This window comes from Haliaeetus albicilla, chromosome 4, assembly GCF_947461875.1.
Source record: "Haliaeetus albicilla chromosome 4, bHalAlb1.1, whole genome shotgun sequence".
NCBI classification, from domain to species: Eukaryota; Metazoa; Chordata; class Aves; order Accipitriformes; family Accipitridae; genus Haliaeetus; species Haliaeetus albicilla.
The window spans coordinates 12,335,909-12,356,797 of record NC_091486.1 but is presented as its reverse complement, the minus strand read 5'-3'; the positions used below and the strand labels follow the sequence as shown (position 1 = coordinate 12,356,797).

At 44.9% G+C, this 20,889-nt stretch overlaps 1 protein-coding gene across 11 annotated transcripts in view; it reads left to right on the top strand.

Moving 5' to 3' along the window:
- Positions 1-20,889, top strand: part of KALRN (kalirin RhoGEF kinase) — a 530,488-nt gene that overhangs the window by 155,471 nt on the left and 354,128 nt on the right. For all 11 annotated transcript variants that reach the window (XR_011324291.1, XM_069780931.1, XM_069780932.1 and 8 more), the window contains exon 2: positions 12,848-12,922. Coding sequence is in view for 10 of the 11 variants with exons in the window: in XM_069780931.1 (XP_069637032.1) it covers positions 12,848-12,922 (75 nt within the window). In the remaining variant the exon portion in view is untranslated. The remainder of the gene's footprint in view (positions 1-12,847; positions 12,923-20,889) is intronic.

Genomic DNA, 20,889 nt, shown 5'->3' with positions numbered 1-20,889 from the left:
GAGAAGGGCAACCAGGTTGATGAGGGGCCTGGAGCACAAGTCTTGTGAGGAGCGGCTGAGGGAACTGGGGCTGTTCAGTCTAGAGAAGAGGAGGCTGAGGGGAGACCTGATCGCTCTCTACAACTACCTGAAGGGGGGTTGTAGTGAGGTGGGTGCTGGTCTCTTCTGTCAGATGGCTGGTGATAGGATGAGAGGAAATGGCCTCAAGTTGCAGCAAGGGAGATTTAGGTTAGACATTAGGAAAAATTTCTTTACTGAAATGGTTGTCAGGCATTGGAATAGGCTGCCCAGGGAAGTGGTTGAGTCACCATCCCTGGAGGTATTCAAAAAGCGGGTAGATGGGGTACTTCAGTGTCCACGACATTCAGGACATGGTTTAGTGGGCATGGTTGATGCTTGGACTTGATGATCTTGAAGGTCTTTTCCAAACTAAATGATTCTATGATTCTGGCCCCCTCAATCCCATCTAATATCCTTGAACCCTGCTGGTGGGCACTGGGCCAAATCCTGTGGTGGAATCAAATGGATGAAGTATAAAACAGAGATCTGTGGACTCATGAACATTTCCATGATATGTTTCTCAGGAACAAGAGTTCTGGCTAGGAAGTCCTAGCTACTTTTCCAGTGCATGTTTATCAATGTAAGGTTTATAAAAGGTTATTATAAAAGTCCTGCCTCAAATTGTGGCCATGACACCTGCGCTCTGCCATCAGTCAGCTGCCATGAAATATGGGAAATGCCATTACATGTTTGGTTGTCTCCAACCATAGCTGGCTTTGGCCATTTTAGGCACTTTTGGGTAAAAACTGTACAGCCCTGTACCAGTGATGCTGACTGGACCCCATAACAAAGCTGCAGGCTGGGCAGGATGCAAACGTAAGATGGGTGGTGAGGGGCATCAGCACAACTACTGTTTCCCATGACTGACACATGCATGTTGCACCAGCTGGTGGTGGCAGAGGGGTGGAAACAGATCTTCTTAATGTGCACCTGCTAATATAAATTAATTATTATAATAATGAAGCCAAAGCATGATGAATCTGTTCTCTCCAGCCTGCCTTTCATTCTGCCTTTGCTTTAGAAGCAGGCAGAAAAATATCAGTGCATTTCTTTCTTTTCCTTTGTGCAGTTAATTTGCTTTTTTTTTTTTTTTTTGTCGTCGCTCCTAATGTTTCATTGACTTCTGACTGTGACTTGTCATTTATTCAAAGCTGTATTAGCACAGTAGTGCCTAAGAGTTATTGAACAACTAATATAATGGACAAATCTTTCCAGCAGCAGAGCTGGAGTTTGCAGGAAAAGGTTGTGGAAACCCTGGGCTGAGTCATAGGCTGGAAACATGGACACAGTCTGTCTTTTTATCAGCAAAGCTAGAACCAAAATATGAGAAGGTGCGTGTGGTTGCACCTTTGAGTTGGAGAGCAGGGATGCCTCACATGACATGTATATGCAGGATGGATTCCTGGCTGGGGGAAAATATAAAAATGGGTAATTAAAACTGCTGCAGCTGGAGGAGTGAAATCTCACCTGCAGTAGGAGATGTGGGGGAAAGCAGAATCTGTGTTTTCCCCTCATCTCTAATTTACTGAATTGTGGACTATTACTGACACTTTGCATGTGACAGTTTCCTCCTACCTGGAATTGCTGTTTTTTGCAGACCGTGCTGTTCAGTGAAACTGAAATCAGGGAAACCACCAACCAGTAAAATCCCTTCAGAAGAAGAGAAGATGCACATGGGAAAAGGATTTTATAATGCAATCTGCGAAATTAAAAAAATCATTGCTGATATATTGCGCTTCTGTCACCTCTGTTGAAAGAAAAAAATAAGGAGAAAAGGTCAGGTCTGTGGCTTTTGCATTTGCAACCTGGCAGTGGGCTGGAAAGAGGGCCCCCAAACTACTTCCCTGTGTTTTAGGGATGAGTTGGATGGTCATTTGACTCCAGCTGTCAGGGATCTGTAGAGCAGCAGCTTGCACCCTCTGGAGATCAGTCAGATCTCATTAACCTGTAGCCAGTTATTTGTGCAGCTCTGAGCTCCCCCTTTATGAAAAGAAGCCAATTTACTGGGTTTAGGCAATAATCTTGTTAGGTATATTTTAGCCCCTTCCATAAAGAAAAGTATGTTTGGGATGAAGAACATATTTCTGGTAACTCTGGCATCCACTCTCACCGTCTAATGGGATATGTAAGATGAGATTAAATGTGTATTCTCCGTCTTTGAGGGCTGCCCAGTGGCTTTGTGTAACTCTACCTTATAGTGGAGTCTATCATTTCAGCAAATCTAAGGACTGCTTGTCCAGGAAGAGATTCAGACAGCTAGTGAGGCTTTAATGCCAGTCATCTCTTTATATGTGTCCTTAGATGGAACAAATTAAAAGCAAGCTGCGTTTTCAACCCATTGGTGATCCTTTTCTATTCAACATTAAAGTAACATTGCAGATTTTTACCACAAAAATGTCAAGCTTCTTATAGCAGTAAGTCTTAGGGTTATAAACGTTTATACTAGCATGCTAAAGAGATTTGGGCATAAGGGGCTGTACTGGCATTAGGGAGCAGCTGAAAATATGAGTAGGCTAACATTAGATTAAACAGAGGCAGGGAGTAATTTAATTGGCATTTATACATTGGGAGAAGGAAAAAATAGTAAGTTAAAAAAAATGCAGCTAGAAGCTTTTAGAAATCAAGGGGGTAATTTGCTTTCCAAAATGATTCACAGCATCTCGTGTTAGCTAATTAACAAAACAGCAGGTTTGTGAATTTAACAGCAGCGGGGTTAGAACTCGGTGGGCTTGGTTCTCGTCCATGTGTTTGTTAGGGTCTGTTCAGCCCCCTTGGTGCTTTTGCTCTGCTCTTTGGCATCTGGGGGAGCCCAGGCTCTTTCAGGGGGCAGAGTTACAAGTGGCTGCGCTCCGCCATAGGAGCCAGATGAGGGTGAAAGGGGCAGGTGGAGAGGCAGGCGATTATGCATTGACTGGCATGACTCAGCCATCCATAAAATGATTTTCATTAATGTTTAATGTGTGTCAAAAATGTCAGCATCCGTAAGAAAGGCAGATAAATTATTTAGTCCTGTGAGTATCTTGCCTTCCCCCTCCTGCTTATGTGTGTAAAGTGTTTGCCCTGCTTTTGTTTAAATTTAGGATGTTGTCAGGGAAGTTAAACTGGTTGCTGTTACACCCAGAGCGTGTCCTTGCGAGACCCTCAGAGGAGCTGCTGCCACCGCCGCTTTACAGTTCAGTGCTGCATTAGAGAGGTCTGGGCAATCTGAAGTCAGCTGCAAGTGCGTTATGCACAGTCCCTGTTAGCGGGCTGGGGTTGGTTTTAGATTGGTTTGCAGAGGAGTAGACCCTGGGAAACTGAAATAAGAACAGAAGAGTGGGGCGTGAAGGGAGGTCCTGCTCTCCAGGTAAGGGCTGTGGGGAGCTGCTGTCAGAGCAGCCCAGCATCACAGTGTAGCCCGTGAGCCTTCCCTGTGCCCCTGCAGGGATGTGCTGCACCTGGCATTAGCTGGCATGCTTTCTTCTGCCATTCCTGCTGCCTTGGTTTTGCTGGTTTTGGCCAGAGGTGCATGACCCAGAGACCTGCAACCACCTAGTCTGGATGAACTGTGTCCCATTCAGGGTTGGGGACATCCTCTGTGATCCTGGCAGGGCTTTGCCTGTTCTCCCACATAACCCACTGCAGGGATGTTTCTACTTGCCTGCCCCATTTCAAGAGCTTAGGGCATGGATCTTGCTTTATCCCTAACTGGGGAATTTGTGCACAGGAAGTGAAAACACCCCTTTGAGTTGCAGCTTTGGGTTTTCATTTTGTTAGTTTTTTTTTAAATTGGCTTCACAGGATGACGCAATAGCTGTGAGCTGAAATCATAAGCCCTAGCAGAAAGAAAGAGGGACTGAAGGGGATGAGCAAAGGAAGAAAAGTATCTGATCAAATGGGATTTAATGCGAGGTGAGACAGAGGGAAAAGTAAGCCTAATTAATAGTGAGGCACTAGTTTGTGAATGTTGGATGAACCACAATCAAAAATGACTAATTTAAAACTCACTCCGACACTCACACTAGACACAACCATCCTTCCAGGGCAGGGATCTTTCTGAAGGCAATGGGAACTTTGTCAGCCTGTGCGTCTGTTCAGATGGGGCACGTTGAACCCTGTCAGAAAAATTTAAAAAAGAACTCTGTATTAAAAGAGAAAATGTACAGATTGTTTTTAAACATGGGGGCAAACGTAATTGCTTGCTTTGTTTGTGATTTTTTTTTCTTTTTTGGGGAAGTCACAAGCCTTGGGACAAGGATCTCAATTGGCCTCTAATTAAAGTTTCTTTCTTACTGTCTGGCATGAAATCCCCCTGAGAGGCAGATGTTTGCAAAGCACACTTGAGGCACTGGCATATGGTTCCTTTGTAAGGCTGGAGTTTCAGCAAAGTGCCTCCTGAATGTTGTACATAATTAGATATTTTATTTTATTTTTTTGTCCCAGAGAAGTTACTGGTGGCTGGGGACCCCCAGGATCTGAGAGGGAGGCTTTCTGAGAGACGGATGGGAAGCCCTAAGCACGTCACTGATAAGTGACAGGTGCTGGCAGATGCTGTACTGCAGCTTTTTGGAAAAAGCCTGTTGACTAAACCAATGCCAGTTAAAGGAAATTATTCTAACCTACAGAATTTAACAGAGGATGAGACCTTCGGTACCCAACCTCTACAACTTCACAGAGGACTTGTATCCTTCCTACAGGAATCCATCAGCAAGTCTAAACTTTTTACAGGATTATAAAATTCTGAGGAATGTTTCCATAAGGAATCCAATTGTAATTGAGAGGCGAGTGAAATGAAAAGAAAATATTCACGCACACTAGGCTTGGGTAGAAACCATGGCCATACTTAAAATGTGACTTTGGATTACAAATGGCCCATAGCTCTATTAACACCATAAAAGACTCTTGCATCTGCGTGGTCACTGATGTGTAGTGCAATCTACAGCAAGACACTTAATGACTAAAAGCTCAAGGTGCTGAATGCACTCATTTCCCTCTGGGGCAGCACATCCATCCCTTGAACACTTAAGAAATAAAACAGGATTTTGTGTCAGATCACCAAATTTTTCCAATTCTCTTAATGGCTCCCTTTCCTGCCCAAAAAGTCCTTTCTGTGATCACCAGAGCAAGTCTTTCCTACTGTTGGTGCCTCATTTTTGCCAATCTATAGAAGTACACTGCAACAGTTCTCTGCCTCAGAAAGTTTTTTTGAGACAAAATTAATTCATGTTTGTAAGGTGCTTTTGAGGTCTGCGGACCTGCCTGTGCTTTACTAATGTGGGCAGTCATTATTTCTGTTCTGTAGAGAGGAAAACCAAGATCTAGCACAGTTAAAACAGCTTGTTCAGGATCACAAAGCAATTTAGGAACAGAACCACAAATACAGCCAAGTCTTTTGACTAGCAGTCAGATGTGCTATCCACAGGGCTACCTGTAATGTCTAATTATTTTTCTAAGGGTAGGAACTGAAAGATCTCAGCCTGATTGCAAAGTCCTGATGAAAATAAAAAGGAAATGTGTAAAAGATTGACTCGCAGTCATTGCATTCTCTTAGCATCTCTGTTAGTGTATGTTTAAAATGAAATGAATAAAATCCCCCATGGATGGAGGTGAAGTAGACCCTTTGCCGCAGATTGTGCATTAATTTGGTATCCTTCTGATGCTTTGAATGGTTTTGTGCCACGTATGAAAGGGCAAAGCCTGGCTGTTGGCTTAGGTGGGATGCACAGGGTGCGATGTTTTAGACTTCAGATGCTGAACACAACTTATTAGAGGCCACATGTGCACAGAGGCTAATGAATTTGCATGCTTGCTGCAAGCGGCTGTATCTTTCTTGAAGCCTTGCCTATTCTTTGGCATGCTTTCAAGCTGAGGCTACTGTTTAAATGTGTGGACATTCAAAGGCTGTGCTGGGAGGCTCGATGCTGCCAAGTACCTCGTGGAAGGAATAACAATCTCAGCAATTAGCAAGCTCCCCCAAACCCCAGCCCTGCCTCTCTCAGTGTTACAGGCAGGGGAGGGAAGGGGGCTGTGTTGGCAGTGACTGTCCCTCTGCAGGGACACAAGCAGTGGGAAATCAGAAGGACCGACCTGTCAGTGTAGAGGGGACAGAAAAGCAGCTGGACCTCTGACAAGCAGTGGCAAGGCTTGGAAGCAGAGGCAGTAGTATTGTCACCCAATAGCTGTGACCAGAAGGATGTGCCAGTGGGCAGTAGTGGTGTATAATTAATAAAAGGAAGGACAGAATAACAAAACACAGAGAAAATAATGTCTTGGACTGAGCATAAGTATTACATATAAAAGCAATATTCATCTTTTCATTTTCAAATAAATGCAGCAATGTAATGAGTATAACTTTGTCTCAGCTGGGGGATAAAGTGTTTAGTATGTGGTGCAGTGGGATTAGTCTTTTGTGCAGACCGTCTATTTGGTGTCCATGGTTCTTGCAACTTTTGACGCTATGGCATGGGTCTGTGTGTCAGTCTGCACACTAGATCTGGTGGCATAAAACACTCTGTACAAGACTAACATGAGTACTAGATATCAGATTCACAGCAGATTTGTGGTTGGATCCTCCATGAGGTACCTGTAACCCACTTTGCATACCTATATGTCTATAATCCTGTGTTTATACATACTTATATGTGCAGAAATAAGTAGACTTCAGCCACAAGCTTAAATGCTATATGGGCCTTTAGTTATATAGCAGGAAAGCCATCACAAGTCTATGAACGGCCCAGGGATTATTTACATTTCTACTGTAGAGCTGAAAGCAAGCTCTAGCCCTGGCTCTGCATGGGGTGAGAAACACAGCCAATGCTAGCTGTGCTTCCAGGGAAAATATCAGCAATGTCCATGTTAGCTTTTGCTGGTCTCTCCAAATGAGTGTTGCATGCTGTGGCCATGCTTACTGCTCAAGGTATGTTGAATGCAGACAGTCTGTTTGCTGTGCTCATTCGTTTAGGAAGGGTGAACATGTCAGGAGCACCAGGTGAGAAGTTCTTGCTTGAGAAAGCAAACCGAGGATGGAGGGGGACAGTCACCATCCTTGCCCCAGGGCTATGGTGCTAGTCCAACCTGCCTTTCACGCTGTCCCTGCCACACTCTGACCTGCAGTCCTAGGACTATAAATGCTTCCTGTGAGACCAGGTATTACTTTTTATTGGCTATTAAGGAGAATAATAACCTTTGTTAGTGAAATATATAGCTCTGGGTTAATCTTCAATAATAGTTGGTAATGATATTTACAGATTAATTTTGTATTTCTTCTGGCTGGTGCTGCCTTTAGCTTCAATTCAATTCAGTCGGTCCTCCCTTCCTCCCTTCCTCTGTGAGGTCAAAACCTGCCCTTCTGCTGTCTGCAGTGGGGAAGTGTGGCAAGAGAGCCTCGCAGGCTCCTGGGGGGCTCAGGGCACTAAAATACTCTTTCTTTGCATCAGGGATCAGGCTGTTGTCCACAGAAGAGCGATCGGCAGATGCAGAGTGTCCAGCCCCATTTATCTCTGCCAGATGGTGCTAAAATGCTAGTCAGGAGCACATGTTGCTTCTATTCAACCAAATGGTTGTGCCACACTGTGGCCTCTCTGCCCCTGAACCAATGAGCCTCAGCGAGCAAAATCCCAGCGGCAAAGGCCCCGGCAGCCCTCAGCTAAGCCCCTCTCCATGGCTTATAGAAAATCAGAGAAACCAAACTAGGAAGGCTCACGGTCCTGCAGGGACAGAAAATAGTGCACAGGAAAGGGAGGAAGGGGTTAAATAGGGTTTAGCACACACACAAAGTAAATATTTGAGGCCGAAATGTAGAAAGAAAGAACAATGGAGAGAGAAGGGCAGGAGGAGGAAGCAAGAAGTGTAAAGAGAAGAAAAAGGAGGATTATATTCTGCCAGAAAACAAAGGGATGGTTGTATGAGAAAGGCATTGGGGAAGCATTGGGGAAATGAGGGTTCAGCTCACCGCAAACTTTCTGTCTGACGCTGGACAAGTCAATCTCTCTGTGTCTCAATTTGCAAAGGCTGCATTGGGAATAATAAAGTCTCCTTTGTTCTGCCTCTCTGTGCTCATATCAGACGTCTCTTCTGTTTGTATGTTGTAGAAAGCGAAGATGCTACTGTACTGCAAACAAAAAGAAAATCCAGTGAGACTTTGAGCGGTGGGGGGGGGGGGAAGAGGTAGGAAGGTAAGTAGGCTATGATAAAGCTAGGAGACAACTGCTCCAAAAACCAGGGGTCGGGGAGGAAAGAAATACAGGGGAGGCCGCTACTGAGGGAAGAGGAAAGAAACAATGTGGACCAGATTAATCCTACTGTTGCCTCCTGGACTCCAGTAGAGTTCCTCAAGGAATGGGTTTAGCCCAAGGAGTTCAGTTTTGTTTGGTTAAAGAAACTTCATGCCAAAGTTTTTAAATAGTCAAATCTGTTCTGAGAACTAGGAGAATGTGGGCTGCCTTTCCTGAAACATTGCATGGGACTTGGGATGAACAACTCCCGCTGAAGGCATCAGGAGCCAAGTGATTAAGCCCCATGCAGTGCTCTGACAGGAGGCCGCCTTCTTGCCTACGCATACTTTTTTTAAGTATAGAAAGTATTTCCATATTTGCAGCAGCTGATCTTTATTTGAAGCCAAGAGCTGCATTTTTCAGATTAGAACTGAAGCTTTTCTAGGAAAAGCCATTCTGAAGCAGACCATTGGTCCAGCTAGCCCAAGACGGTGTCTCCAACAGAGGCCCTGCACTCTGCTTAGCAAAAGAAATCCTAAAGCCTGCAGGACTCTCTCCAGGGATAATTTATATTTCACTCCAAGAGTCAGAGTTTGGCTTTCACTCCAAAGTCTGTAGGCTTATATTCTTTCCAAAACTCTTGCTTATTTTACTGATCTTTACAGTTCCCTGGAGACGTTTGTTGTTTGCAGATCTCTAACCTGTTTGGGAAGCCCCTTGAGGTGCTGACCTCCACACCCTGCGGCAGCGAGATCCCCAGGCCAACTGGGGCATTTGTGCGGGTAGAAAGGAATTTTCTTTTCTCAATTTCAGGTTTGCTGCATTTAATGTGGAAGCATGCCTTAAGCTTCCCATCTCGCCCAGCTGGCTTCTCATTACAGCATCTCACCTAAAACTGTGAGCTGCTTCTGCTGTGCAGGGAATCCCTGCTAGGAGACGGGCTGTGCATGTGCGATGCTGTTCTGCCCTGAAACGTGACTCAGCCATGCTGAGGATCCACTTTTTTTAATTTTTCAGTGCTTCCAAGTTTACAAGAATAGTTTATTCTGTCAGCTGCTCCTGCAGGCACGGTGTGTTTTCTTCTCATGTCACTGGGGTAATAAAATTTTGTGGATAGTCATAGTGTCCCTGCTACGTGGATAGCCAGGATGTGATAAAGGTGTGAGGGGCTGCAGGGTGACTGGGACATGGCACCATGCTTTCTGTGCCTCTCTTTTGGTAAAGAGGTGATTGCAATGCTTAAGCTTCTTTGCAGACTATGGCGAGACTTGTAGGTAGAAGGGCAAGAGGGACACTGTTGTGTAGTCCCATGCTTATGGTGATGGTGAACCAGCAAACCAGTGCATGGACAATGGGCAGGATGGCTCACTGTTCAGCCTGCCCTTCCTTCATCCATCTGTCCTTCTTCGTCCTTCTGCCACAGAAGGGCTCTGGTCTTGCAGGGGTAGGAGAGAGGTGTAGGGCAGGATACAAAGTACAGCCTTTGTCATCGTCTAGTAATGAACTGGCTAGATGGTTGTATACCCGGGGCTCTGTGGCAAAAATTAGATGGTGCTATGCAGACATGGCTTCAGATCCAGCACGCAAACAAACAAAACAAATGTATTAGAAACAGCTGGGGAATAGGATGAAAATGAGCATTATTAGGGGTATGCTTATAATAACTTATGAACTGGGGAATGCATCATTGCTGCGCTGGGCCCTCCTGGAGACAGATTTGCTGTTGCTTTTGGAGCCCTTATTACAGCCATTGGGTTTCCTATTTATGCATCCTTTCCCCTAGCCCTTGTGGAAAACCTGGCAGCACGCTCTGAGACGTAGCTGCTAACGCGAGGATTTTGTCAGGAGCTGGAGTGACCTCTGAAAGCAGTGGCCATGGCCTCATCTGTGGGTCACGAACTGCTGCTTGGGCGAGCACGTACATTACCCAGAGTGAGGGCATTGCTTTAGGCATTGATCTCCCTTGAGATGTTTCCTCCCTCATCCCAAGGGAAGTTTTGCAGCTCTTGGGAGTTTTTGTCAATTCCCTGGCTGTAGGATGGGCTCAGAGTTTTCTAATTCATTCATCTTTTTGGAGCATGACTGACCTGTCCTGGGGAATACTGAGAAAGGTGAAAACACCTGCTGGCAGCACTGTCCTCATTTGTGTCTTTTATTGCCTCTCCTGTGCACAGTCAGGACATCGGGGCTGTTAGCAGTGAACCCCTTGCCTGCAGCCTGCCCTGCTGCAGCTCAGGAGGTAACCATCTTTAAAAGTCATACATTTTTCTCCCAGTCTCTGTGCATATTACCTCTGTGAGATGCAGCCCTTCCTTGTGGGAGAGTGTTTGAAATTGTCCTTCAGCCCTCAGTACAGTGGGATCTTGCTAAGAAGTCATTATTGTGTGTTTTACATACACGAATACTGCACCCACTGACATTTTTTTGGTAATGTTCACTAAGACTTCAGTTGTATAATGTCTGCTGCACAGTTAAGTGCCTGAGTACTGACTTTGCTGTTTCCCTGACAAATTTAACAAATATTGGCCAAAACTCAACTTGCATGGACTGTGCTGATCTTGCAGCTGGAGAAATTTGGCCCAGTACTCCGCTTCAGTGTCTTCGAGCCATCATGAAGTGTCTAGCATGTTGGCTGTTGTTGTTTGCTTCACGGTTGGATGAGATGCTTATATACAAAGCTGCTTAAATTCCAAATATTGCCTGTGGCTGAATGGTTCCTACCTTTGATGTGAGCTAGCCACAGCCTGGGATCTGAGAGGTTATTGTTGTTAAGAGGGTAAGTTATTATCAAAGTCTCCTACATTTATCACAGAGTGAACAAAGCTCTGCTTACTTGAACACAGATAGAGTTCAGCAACCAGGACTAGTTTCCCTGGTCCCACAACACTTTACTGACACAAAGCACTCTTTAGGGACCTCTCAGGACCGTGCTCCAGTGCCTGTTCAAATTGCAGTTACATTGGTCTTGGCCTTGCATTGAATTACATCACTCCTTTGTGTGCTGATTTTCACAAGCGTAGGCTCAGCTGGTGAGCTTGCTCGTCTTCTGGAGCTGAGTGTTGCAGAGGTGACACCTGAGAGCATGTGGGGACATAGAGAGGTAGTTGTAGCCACCGGTCACCGGTGAGGGATGTATTTGCATGTAAAAGACAGTCTTGTTGCACAAGCTGACTGTGAATGGCAAATGCTACCTCATTTGCCATTAACAGTAACTCAACCATAGTAATAACAATACTTGTAGGTACGCAGGTTCAGCTGCAGGTGAAAATGGATGTTATCGTCTTCATCCTGTCTGTTCCATACGTCTGCATGGTTTGAACCACTGTACCTTTGCAGGCTGCATGATACAAGAAATAAATGACAATATATAGGGGGGGCTTTTATCCCCATTCCCGCTTTCAGACTCAGATGGTCAGGTGTCATCTGCTTTGCTCAATAAGGAAGGTGTGGCGGCTGGAACAATGTTGCCAGTCAAGAAACCTGCCTTGTGAGAAGACTCTCTTGCCCTGGTACCATGTCAGAAGAGTGGTGGTTGCTGCCTACCTGTGAAAGGAAGAAAGTAAAAATACAGGGTTTCAAACGTGTTGTACTCTTTGATGAACTGGAATAGCTTTAAGGCCATACTGAAGATCACTTGTCGTGATGGGTATTCACTACCCAGTGATGGATGAGTTATTTTTCAGAGCAACTGCAAAGATGTCCTTCAAACCCACCTTTTGTTTTGTAATAGTCCTGATGGAATAGCAGTGTCTGGCTTGCTGTGGGGTGATCTGTTACTGCTGGTCTTTTTCAAAGCAGAAACATGCTGCTGGTGGCTGAAACCATTGTCAGTTCTTTTCCTAAGGCTTCCAGGAGAGTAAAAATCTGGGATTTCTTTGGTGAACTTTCAGGAGATGTGAAATAGTTTGGCACTGCGGGGAAGGCAAATGGTCTGTGCAGGTATATTTAACATGTAATCAAACAGTATGAATTACATGAGGATGCACTGTGGCTTCAAACCACTCCTTCCCCACGAAAAACTTTGGCTGGCTTGTAAGGAGCATGTCCTCTCTCTGAGTGCGGTCCCCACCTTGACCCATTCCATCTCCAGCTGTGCTGTGCAGAGCAGAAAGTGGTGAAGGGGAAGAGCCTTTTTTAAGCCAGCCCCTGTGCAAATCTGTCTCCAGGACTGATGCTAAATGGATGTGTATGTGCTGTAATGTTCCTTGCAATTTTGCCTGGACTATGCTCAAAACAGTGAAAGGAGAAGGCTCCTGGCTCGGTGTGCAAGCTGGGCATCTCCCAGGCTTGACAGTATGGTCTGTGAAAAAGGCAGTGGGGATAAATCTGGTTACTTGGTGGGAAATTTGTTACCCTTTCAGAACTTCTGAAGCATAAAGTGATGAGCTGATTCTCTGTGTTTTCTTTTTACAAATATATCTCTATTGATGCTGATGTTGCTTGGGTATCAGCCATTAGGGTCTGTTTCTTGGTGCTTTTATGTAATTTATAGACTTTCTCCAGTCTGATTTAGAGAAACATGGAGTGTCTGTGAAGCTGGAAGCAAGGACATGCTCTCTGCTAATGTGGCTTTCCTGTCTTCCTCTATTTTGCAGGTTCTTTTCGAAATGATGGTTTAAAAGCTGCTGATGTCCTTCCTATACTGAAGGAGAAAGTGGCCTTCGTGTCAGGTGAGCACATCTTTTCTGGATCCCTCCAGCCCAGCATGAGCACTGTCTGCTGTGTCCTGGTCCTTATGGCGCTGCAGAGTCACGAGGGACCAGTTTCATCTTTGGACTTGGTAGTATTTAAATTAGCTCTTCTGCTAAGAAACGGGCTGTATGTGGAACAGGGCTATCCAGTAATACTCAGAATTGTTGGAATCTGGCCCATGTTGATTTTCTTCATATTCTGAGAAACAGTAAATGGGCAGCACAGGTGGGATGAAATGCATCTTCTCAGCTCCAGCCCAGACCTGTGCCATCTCAGCCTTCAGGACAGTTCAGGGATCCTGCTTTGGGCTCAAGGTCAGCAAATAGCATTAATTCCTGTTTGTAGGAGGCACTCAGACCTGTAAATCACTGGTGTTTCATTTGCAATCCTAATCAACTTGCAGTTAAAAGTACCATTGATGCTTCATTTACATAATAGCTCAGATGCTCAAAGATCTCCTGCCATCCTGTACAAAGATTTAGAGCCTTCATTCAGGAGAGAAATCTCAAGGACCTGGGGTGGCTGAGGACTAGATGGTATGGAAAAGGCTTTGAGAATGGCTTGGATGATATTGTTTCTGGCATGAATTATAGCTTGTCAGGGAGAGGGGGAAGAGAAAGTCTGAAGCGATCATAATCTTGTATGAAGTCACTCAAATTGGCAACGTAAAACCGTGTTATTTCCAGTGCCAGCGTTTCTGATGATTGCAAACCATTCAGGCTGCTTTTGGTCATCTCCCCTGTTGCAATGAGAAAACCTGCATCAAAAATAGCCTGCCCCCTTGTTTGCAGTCTTTGCTTTTTTGTTTCCTTCATGTCCACAGTAATGCTGACTGCAGAGGGGAGGAGAGTAGCAGCGAGGCCGTTAGGTGCCTGGACTCTTCCTCCCTGGCTCTCCCCCCGGGTGCTGGAGTGGGGCCCATGAGGATGGGGCTGGTCACCCTGCCGAGCCATGGAGATGCCTGGCCAGGCAGGAAAAGCTTTCACCTTTACTAGTAGTTGGTGTGAGATGTCTTCCTTTGTAGCAAGAGGTAAATGGTCCAGGGATCACAAGTCCAGCAGTGACTTGGGCAAACCATTTGTGGCTCTATAAACCCTGAACTTTTGGACCAACAACATGAAAATCAAAGACTTTGAGAGAAGTTTGTGAGACACCAAAAGCCTCGTGTGAAAACCCAAGACTATCCCAACAGCACTCATGTGCAGGACTACTTTACCTCACACTGTTGTCTCATTCTGAATGTCCTGAAATGTTTTATGTGGTTGTTGTCTTTCACTGCTCCAAAGAGAGGAGCATAGTCATAAAAACACAGCATACCTGCAGACTTGTTTGCAACACAAAGCTGAACTGGGTGCTCTGGGGAAGTGAAAGGGAGGAATTTATGCATGGACCATGCTGGAATTGAGTTCTTGGCTCCTGCTGTTGCTTCGCATGGAAATGACTGCAGGATCATGCGGTAATTCATGGAATATTTAATAATGACAACCTGTCTGGATCGTTTATATAGCCCCTTCCACTGACAGTGCCTGTGTTCAGCTCTGAGCCAGAGGGTCTCACACCAAATCATCAGCTCATTAGACGCTGTCCTGGGCCAAGCTTGCCTTCTGGGGGGGCGTTAAACAAGCAGCGCCAACACGATCCCCCAGGGTTTCATGCTGTGATCTGCTGCAGGCAAGGGACAGCTCATTCTTCGTAGACTCACCAGCCTCCAGACTTGTATCTGCTCAAAATGTGCCTGTTCCTGACACAGCTAGCTAGCTAGCGGTCCTAGGATTTACACCTCCTCTCCGTTGTCTCCAAACACAACGACTGTGGGCAACAATTGTCAGGGGCCTTTGCAGATAGAATGCTCTGAGCTGCTAGTGTCTTATTGCAACAGTCCCAGCATCACCCTCCAGCCCAGAGTTTAAGTACTGCCCAGTCTTCCCCTGGGTTGTTGTAATAAATCAGATTAAGAAAAGGATTTGAGCACTTCAACTGATGGCTAGGGTCTTTTTAATTAAAATGGGATAACTTCCTAGAGTATGCTTTGAGCACAGAAGAGAAAATGTTTGCCAAATAGAAAAATCAAATAGCTGGACTTTGCAAGATAAAAAAAAAAAAAAAAAAATCTTCTGTAGTTAACATAGACTCTGGGAGCACATTGCATTTTTAATCAGGCTTCCTCGAGGAAAAAGAGTTTTATTGAATCTTCTTCAGAGTTTTATACTTCAGTTAATTTTAACGATAACAGTACAGTAAAGTTGTCAAGGGGGTTCTCCTTACACAAGCAGAATTTATCAGCACACACAAAAAAATCTCAGCTGAACATCTCAGTTACACAGTTTATTTCTTTTCTCATCTGCTGTGGCTCACCACCTTGTTTTTTTAGTCCATGATTCAACAGGAAAGCTGCAGAGAACAAACAAGCTCCTTCAGGCAGGGGCTATACTATGCTTTGTGTTTCAGGATGCTCCACACCTGGACCATGCAGAGCAGCAGGGCAGAACAGGCAGGGAAGTGACACCGGCTGCTGCCTGCTCCAGAGCAGGCACAACAGGACCTGCCTGCACAGCCGTGTAATCTCAGAGGAGCACTCAAATTTTCAGAAGTGCACTTAATTTCGGAGTTGAAATGCAGCTCTAACTAGCTGGACAAGCATTCATCCAGCCTAAATGCTGTCTGGGGCTCTGTGCTTGGCGCTTCCCCTCAGCTGGCTCAGCCAGCAGTGAACAGCAGGCGCAGGGCTGCATCCGCATCCCTGCGCTGCGGGAGAGTTGAGGGGCGGATAATGTTGGGATTTTTTCCTGGAACTAGTTCTTGATTTCTTCCAGTGATCTCATGTATGAGCTAGACTGAACCCGAGAAAAGTTCATGTGCGTGTGTGGCTAAACAGCACCTGAAAATCCCATTCCAGCACTCATAAGCAGAGAGATGGCCTGAGCAGTCGGGGGCGCGGTGCATCCTGGCCATCGCCGTCTGATCGCTTCCATCGCTGACCTCGTGGAAGCAGATTAAGCAGGGGATTGGCGGGAGGGAGGCTTTGGCCACCTGCTTGTTGCCTAAACCCTAATAAAATCTTGGCTTTGCCTGGGTGGTTCACCGTATTGCTTGCAGCACTGGAATGGCTTTGGGAACCACTAGGGAGTGAGCTACAGGCCAGAGACTGATTTTTGTGTTCTGATGAGTGCAGAGGAGAGGAAATAAAACAGGTTGTAGATTATTTTAGGTAGTTTTTTTCAGTGAGAGGTGGTGAAATATTTTGGAAGCTGGGCTTGTAGTCTTTCCTAGGAAGCAGAGATGCTGTAGAAGAGTGGTTTAACTTGGGATGTTGTTCAGCTGTTTGATTATATTTGTCGGAGATTTTCTATTGATCAGTGCAATATGGGAGGAAGCATATGAGGCTCTCAGGAGAGGAAGGGGAGCGTGTTATCATGTCCCCTCCCCATGCATGGAGATTTTCATACACTTAGGTTATGAAAAGCTTGTTAGTTGACTAATGCCGTGGGTCTCACTGAAAGCATTTGCCCTTTCCCCACATCCCACTGAGAAGAGTTTCTCAGGATCCTTCACGGCACTTGCCATTCCTGGAAGGCTCAGAAGAGCAACAGCGCGTGGGCTCACGCCTGTCACCCAGGTACCTTCTGCTCATCTGCCGAGGCAGGAGTACAAAGGAGGAGGCTGGCCAGGTTTCTGAGAGGGTGATTGAGCATGGAGGAATCAACAGCAAAAGGCAGAAGGGTGTAATAAACTGGTGAGCTGCTGCAGCTGTGACAAGCAGAGCTCCCAATGTGCGTTCAGCAAAGCAGGAGGTTTTTCAGTGGACTTTGGGTAATAAAAGGCATGGGGCAGGGAGAAGTGGATGCGGTAACGGTTTGGCCATCTCCATCCTTCAAAAGCCCACTGTCCCCAACCCTGCATGTCTTGGGAGCAGCCTTGGGAGCTGGGTCACAGCAATGTCTGAGCCTGGCTGAGAGCCTGAAGGAAAAACAGAGAGAGATTTCCCGAAAGGTCTTTAGAGGAGGAATTTCAGTGTAAATAGATCAGATCAACTTTTCAATTAGGTTTCACTAAATTTAGGCCAGCAGGGTGAATCAGAGGAAGGCTCAGAGAGGAAGACACTGACCTTCCCAAAAACTTGTCTGAAGACACCACAGGTCACTTAGTGCCAGGGGTACATGGGACCGCATGTGGAGGGGCATGTTTTTTCTTTTTCTGTGATGGATGCACTTCAATCTTCAGAGAAAGGGTTGAAATGCCGCAGGGCCCTCTGGGCACTGGAGGAGTTCAGATCCAGGTTTCAGGGGGTCTCAAACGCTGATTTGTGGACACTGGAATTCATATTGGATTGGGAATAGAACTAACCAAAATATTTAATATTGGAACGATGTAAACATTTTGTATTTGCACAGAAAGTTTTGATTTAAATGAAAAGTTTCCATTCTCATCTTCCTCTGGAATGGAAATTTCAAATGAAACATCAGCATCGTTCCACATTTTGTTACAGAAAAATGTCTTCCATTTTATACCATTCCCTGATGTAGTTTGCAATGAACGGAAATTCCAAAGAGGAAATAGGCTATTAGAAAAACATAGCATTGCTTGATTATTGAATTTTGCTAGTGGTTCTGGGCCATCACGCTTTCATCTAGAATTTGCTGCTGCATTGATGCAGATTTTTCTTTGAAGAAGAAAATGAGGAAGTTTAGACTGTAAAGTTTCCAGGTCTTTTGATGAGGTCTGAGTCTGCTGCGGTTTTTGTTGTTGTTTGTTCTTTTCCTTTTGTTTTTCAAGAGTATTAGGTCATTTTTGAGGATAGAGAAGAGCCTTTACCTATAGGGACTGTTTAAATATCCTCATTGGGACTCTAAGGTTAAAGCAGAAAGCAAAATGTTTCCTGGGATTTCTGATTTCATTTACAGGTTGTAAATGTAGTGTGCAGAATCAGTTGCCGTATTTCTTTCCATACATTTTAACTGTAGCCATGGACTAAATTAAATAATTTCTGTGGAGAATGTCTAGTTACTGCCAGCACTTACTGTCCTGGCGCTTGGACACTAGCAGCTTGCCAAGATCCACCAATATCTCCTTAGAGCAGGGAGATTTCTCCTTTGTGTGCTTCCTTAATTAGCATGTGTGAGAGTAGTGATGCAACCTGTGCTGCCTTGTGGAGAGGCAGAAAGCTTCAAGTGCCATACAGAACTGGGCAAAAAATCAATGCAATCAAAATTTCTGTCCAAAAAGACTCACAAGAACTTGTGGGATCACAAGTAATTGATTGGGTGTCATCCAAATGTGCTGGACTCTGACCACCTCCTGGTCGATGGGTCCCTGCATCCTGTCACATAGGTATAGCTTCTCAATTAATGATAGGGACTTTCAAAATAACAATAAGAGGAAGGAACTGAGCCTGTGAAGCAAGAAGGTCTGTATACATCCCATCCTGTTCCAGCTCACAGGGTTTTCTCACCCTTAAAGACACAGTGAGCTCCATATATATATCTCAGCAAGGGTCTCGTCTTCATTTACACAGGCAGTTGAGAGTTGTCCTTATATAGAAATCAAGGCTGGGAGCTTATAAATCAATATAAGGACCCAAGGAGGTGACTGTAGCACCTGAGATAATTAATATGATAACAACTAACCATTTTGGTCATTTTGCAGTAAGGTGTGCTCTCCTGTCCCACTGATGAGACTCGTCAACTCTGAAAACTTCCTTATTTCTATGAAGGAGCTTTGGTTTGTAGGCTTATGTTTTTTTCCTAAGGAATCAATTTTAACTGACAAGAAGCACTGAAATTCACAACTGGATATCCTCTCTGTATTAGCAATGGTTGGGGTTTTTTAATCCTTTTTTTGTGGGAAAACATAGGGTATTTGAAATGGAAAAACGTTGCTGGAATGTGCAACTTCAGAAACATTTTCATCTGCTAGTGTTTTCCAGCTCTAGACTGAATTTCTTCTTAAACCCAGGGTGGGGGAAAGACTTCCTAATAGCAATTACATGAGTCCAATAGCTTGAACTCTCCCCTGAACTTTCATTAATTTGCAGGATCCTCCACTTGGCTGTAGCTATTGAGGACTTACCTGCTGGGGACGTGGCAAACCTGAGCAGCCAGTTATATTAAATCAGTTTATCACATATTTCCCTTTGCTGATGACCATCAGAAACTTTGCTATTGCTGTTTCTCTGTGCTTATCTCAAATCAGGAAGACAAACAGTGTGTGATCAGGGTGAATATGGCATCTCTTTGTTTCTCCTTACTCTGTACAGCTTCTGAAGTTACGCCCAGTGGCACGAATTTGGAGTGCCTGTCAGTATGGCCATCAGCAGCATGACTGGCATTGCCACGTGCTGGTTTTTTCCCTTCTCTTCTCCAGGGGCAAGAGGGTGTGCAGTGGAGTGTTTTGGTTTAGAAGATTTGGGGTTTGTTTTGTACAGTTGCTTTATTGTTTTTTAAGTATATACAGCTATTCCCATACATCTGTGATAGAGGAGGCAAGATCAAAAAACTAATTTGCAGCTGGGGCAAAAGTCAGCGAGGTTTGCATAGGTGTGAATAAGGGCCAGCATTGAAGAGGAGGGTACTGGTGCTACTTTACAGCAAACCAGCTTCTTCCAGAGGAAGAAACAGGATCCTCTGGACTCTCTCTGGAAGTTTTACCTTCTATACAAAGAAGCTCTTCCTTCGTTTTAATGAGTTTCACTTGTTCTTAGTTTTGCTTTGCTGGGGCAATAACTTCTTCTGTGGAAAATGAGACAATTTTCCCAGTGGCTTGTTGGCAAGTAAACATTTAAAATTGAAGAAGTACCCCCAAATACTTGCATAAATCAGCAAAGGTGTATTACAAGCCACAACACGTGGTCTTTTCAAATCCACGCGTTGGCTCTGGGTGACTGCGGAACAAATCTACCTGGGGGGAAATCGGATCCTCCAGTGGCTGCACTGAGCATCACATCAACAGCCTCTGATCTATTCTGCTAAGTGATCTTCTGGTGGAACATACAGCCTTGTTTTTGGATTCATTAACCCTAAATGTTGCAACTGTTGGCCATTAGGATTTGATTCAGGCAATTGACTCTGGGATATGGGATGCTGCAAAGAGCAACACACTGGAGGATCAGGACCTGGTGACTGCATTGCAGCTGTGTTAATTTGCACGTGGGCTTGTTGTGGGAGCTTAAATTTTCATCACTGTTGCACTAGAATCACCTGCTGTGGAACCAACTGAATTTGGGGGTGGTCATACAGTTAATCCTATATATGACCCTTACAACAAATTAGTCCCTCTTGAAGCTGGAGGAGTTTTAGTGTAGAGGTCTGTTCACAGGAGCTCTGGTAGCAAGCAGACTCTCACAGAGCTCAGCTATGGCAGGGAAAAGAATATTATTTTAAGACTCTGGATACCAATTTCTTGATACTTTGCTTTCCTAGGAAGTCTGTCAATTAGATTTAGAATTCCAGAGCATATTGTTTGTCATTTTATGGAGGCGCCTGACATCAGCTGAACTCATTCTGTCTCCTAGTTCTCTTCATTATAATTCATTTTTTCACCATATTTTGGACTGAAATACCATCTGAAGGAGCATTTCAACTCCTCTGGAAACTCACTTATGGTCTCAGCAAAGTCTGCAACATCAAGATTGATCAGCTTATGATCTGCAGGAGTCAGATGAAGCTGCATATTCATTTGAACTGCAGTAGACATCTGAACAGAGGCCAGAGACACTGTGTACTGCTCCTGTCTCCACTGCTGATGTGTTGCAGGAGCTTAGACAAGGTGCTTGGGAGCCTTTACACGTGTGGACATTTGTCTGTGTCTCTGGTTAATCCTTGTGAATTCATGCTTATAAAGAGAGTGCAAAAGGAAGCAGAGGGCCTGAATCCCTTAAAGCTATATAAATGCAAGCAGGTAAGTATCATGATAGAATGGCTGACAGAACTGGAGAAATGCAGCTTGAAAA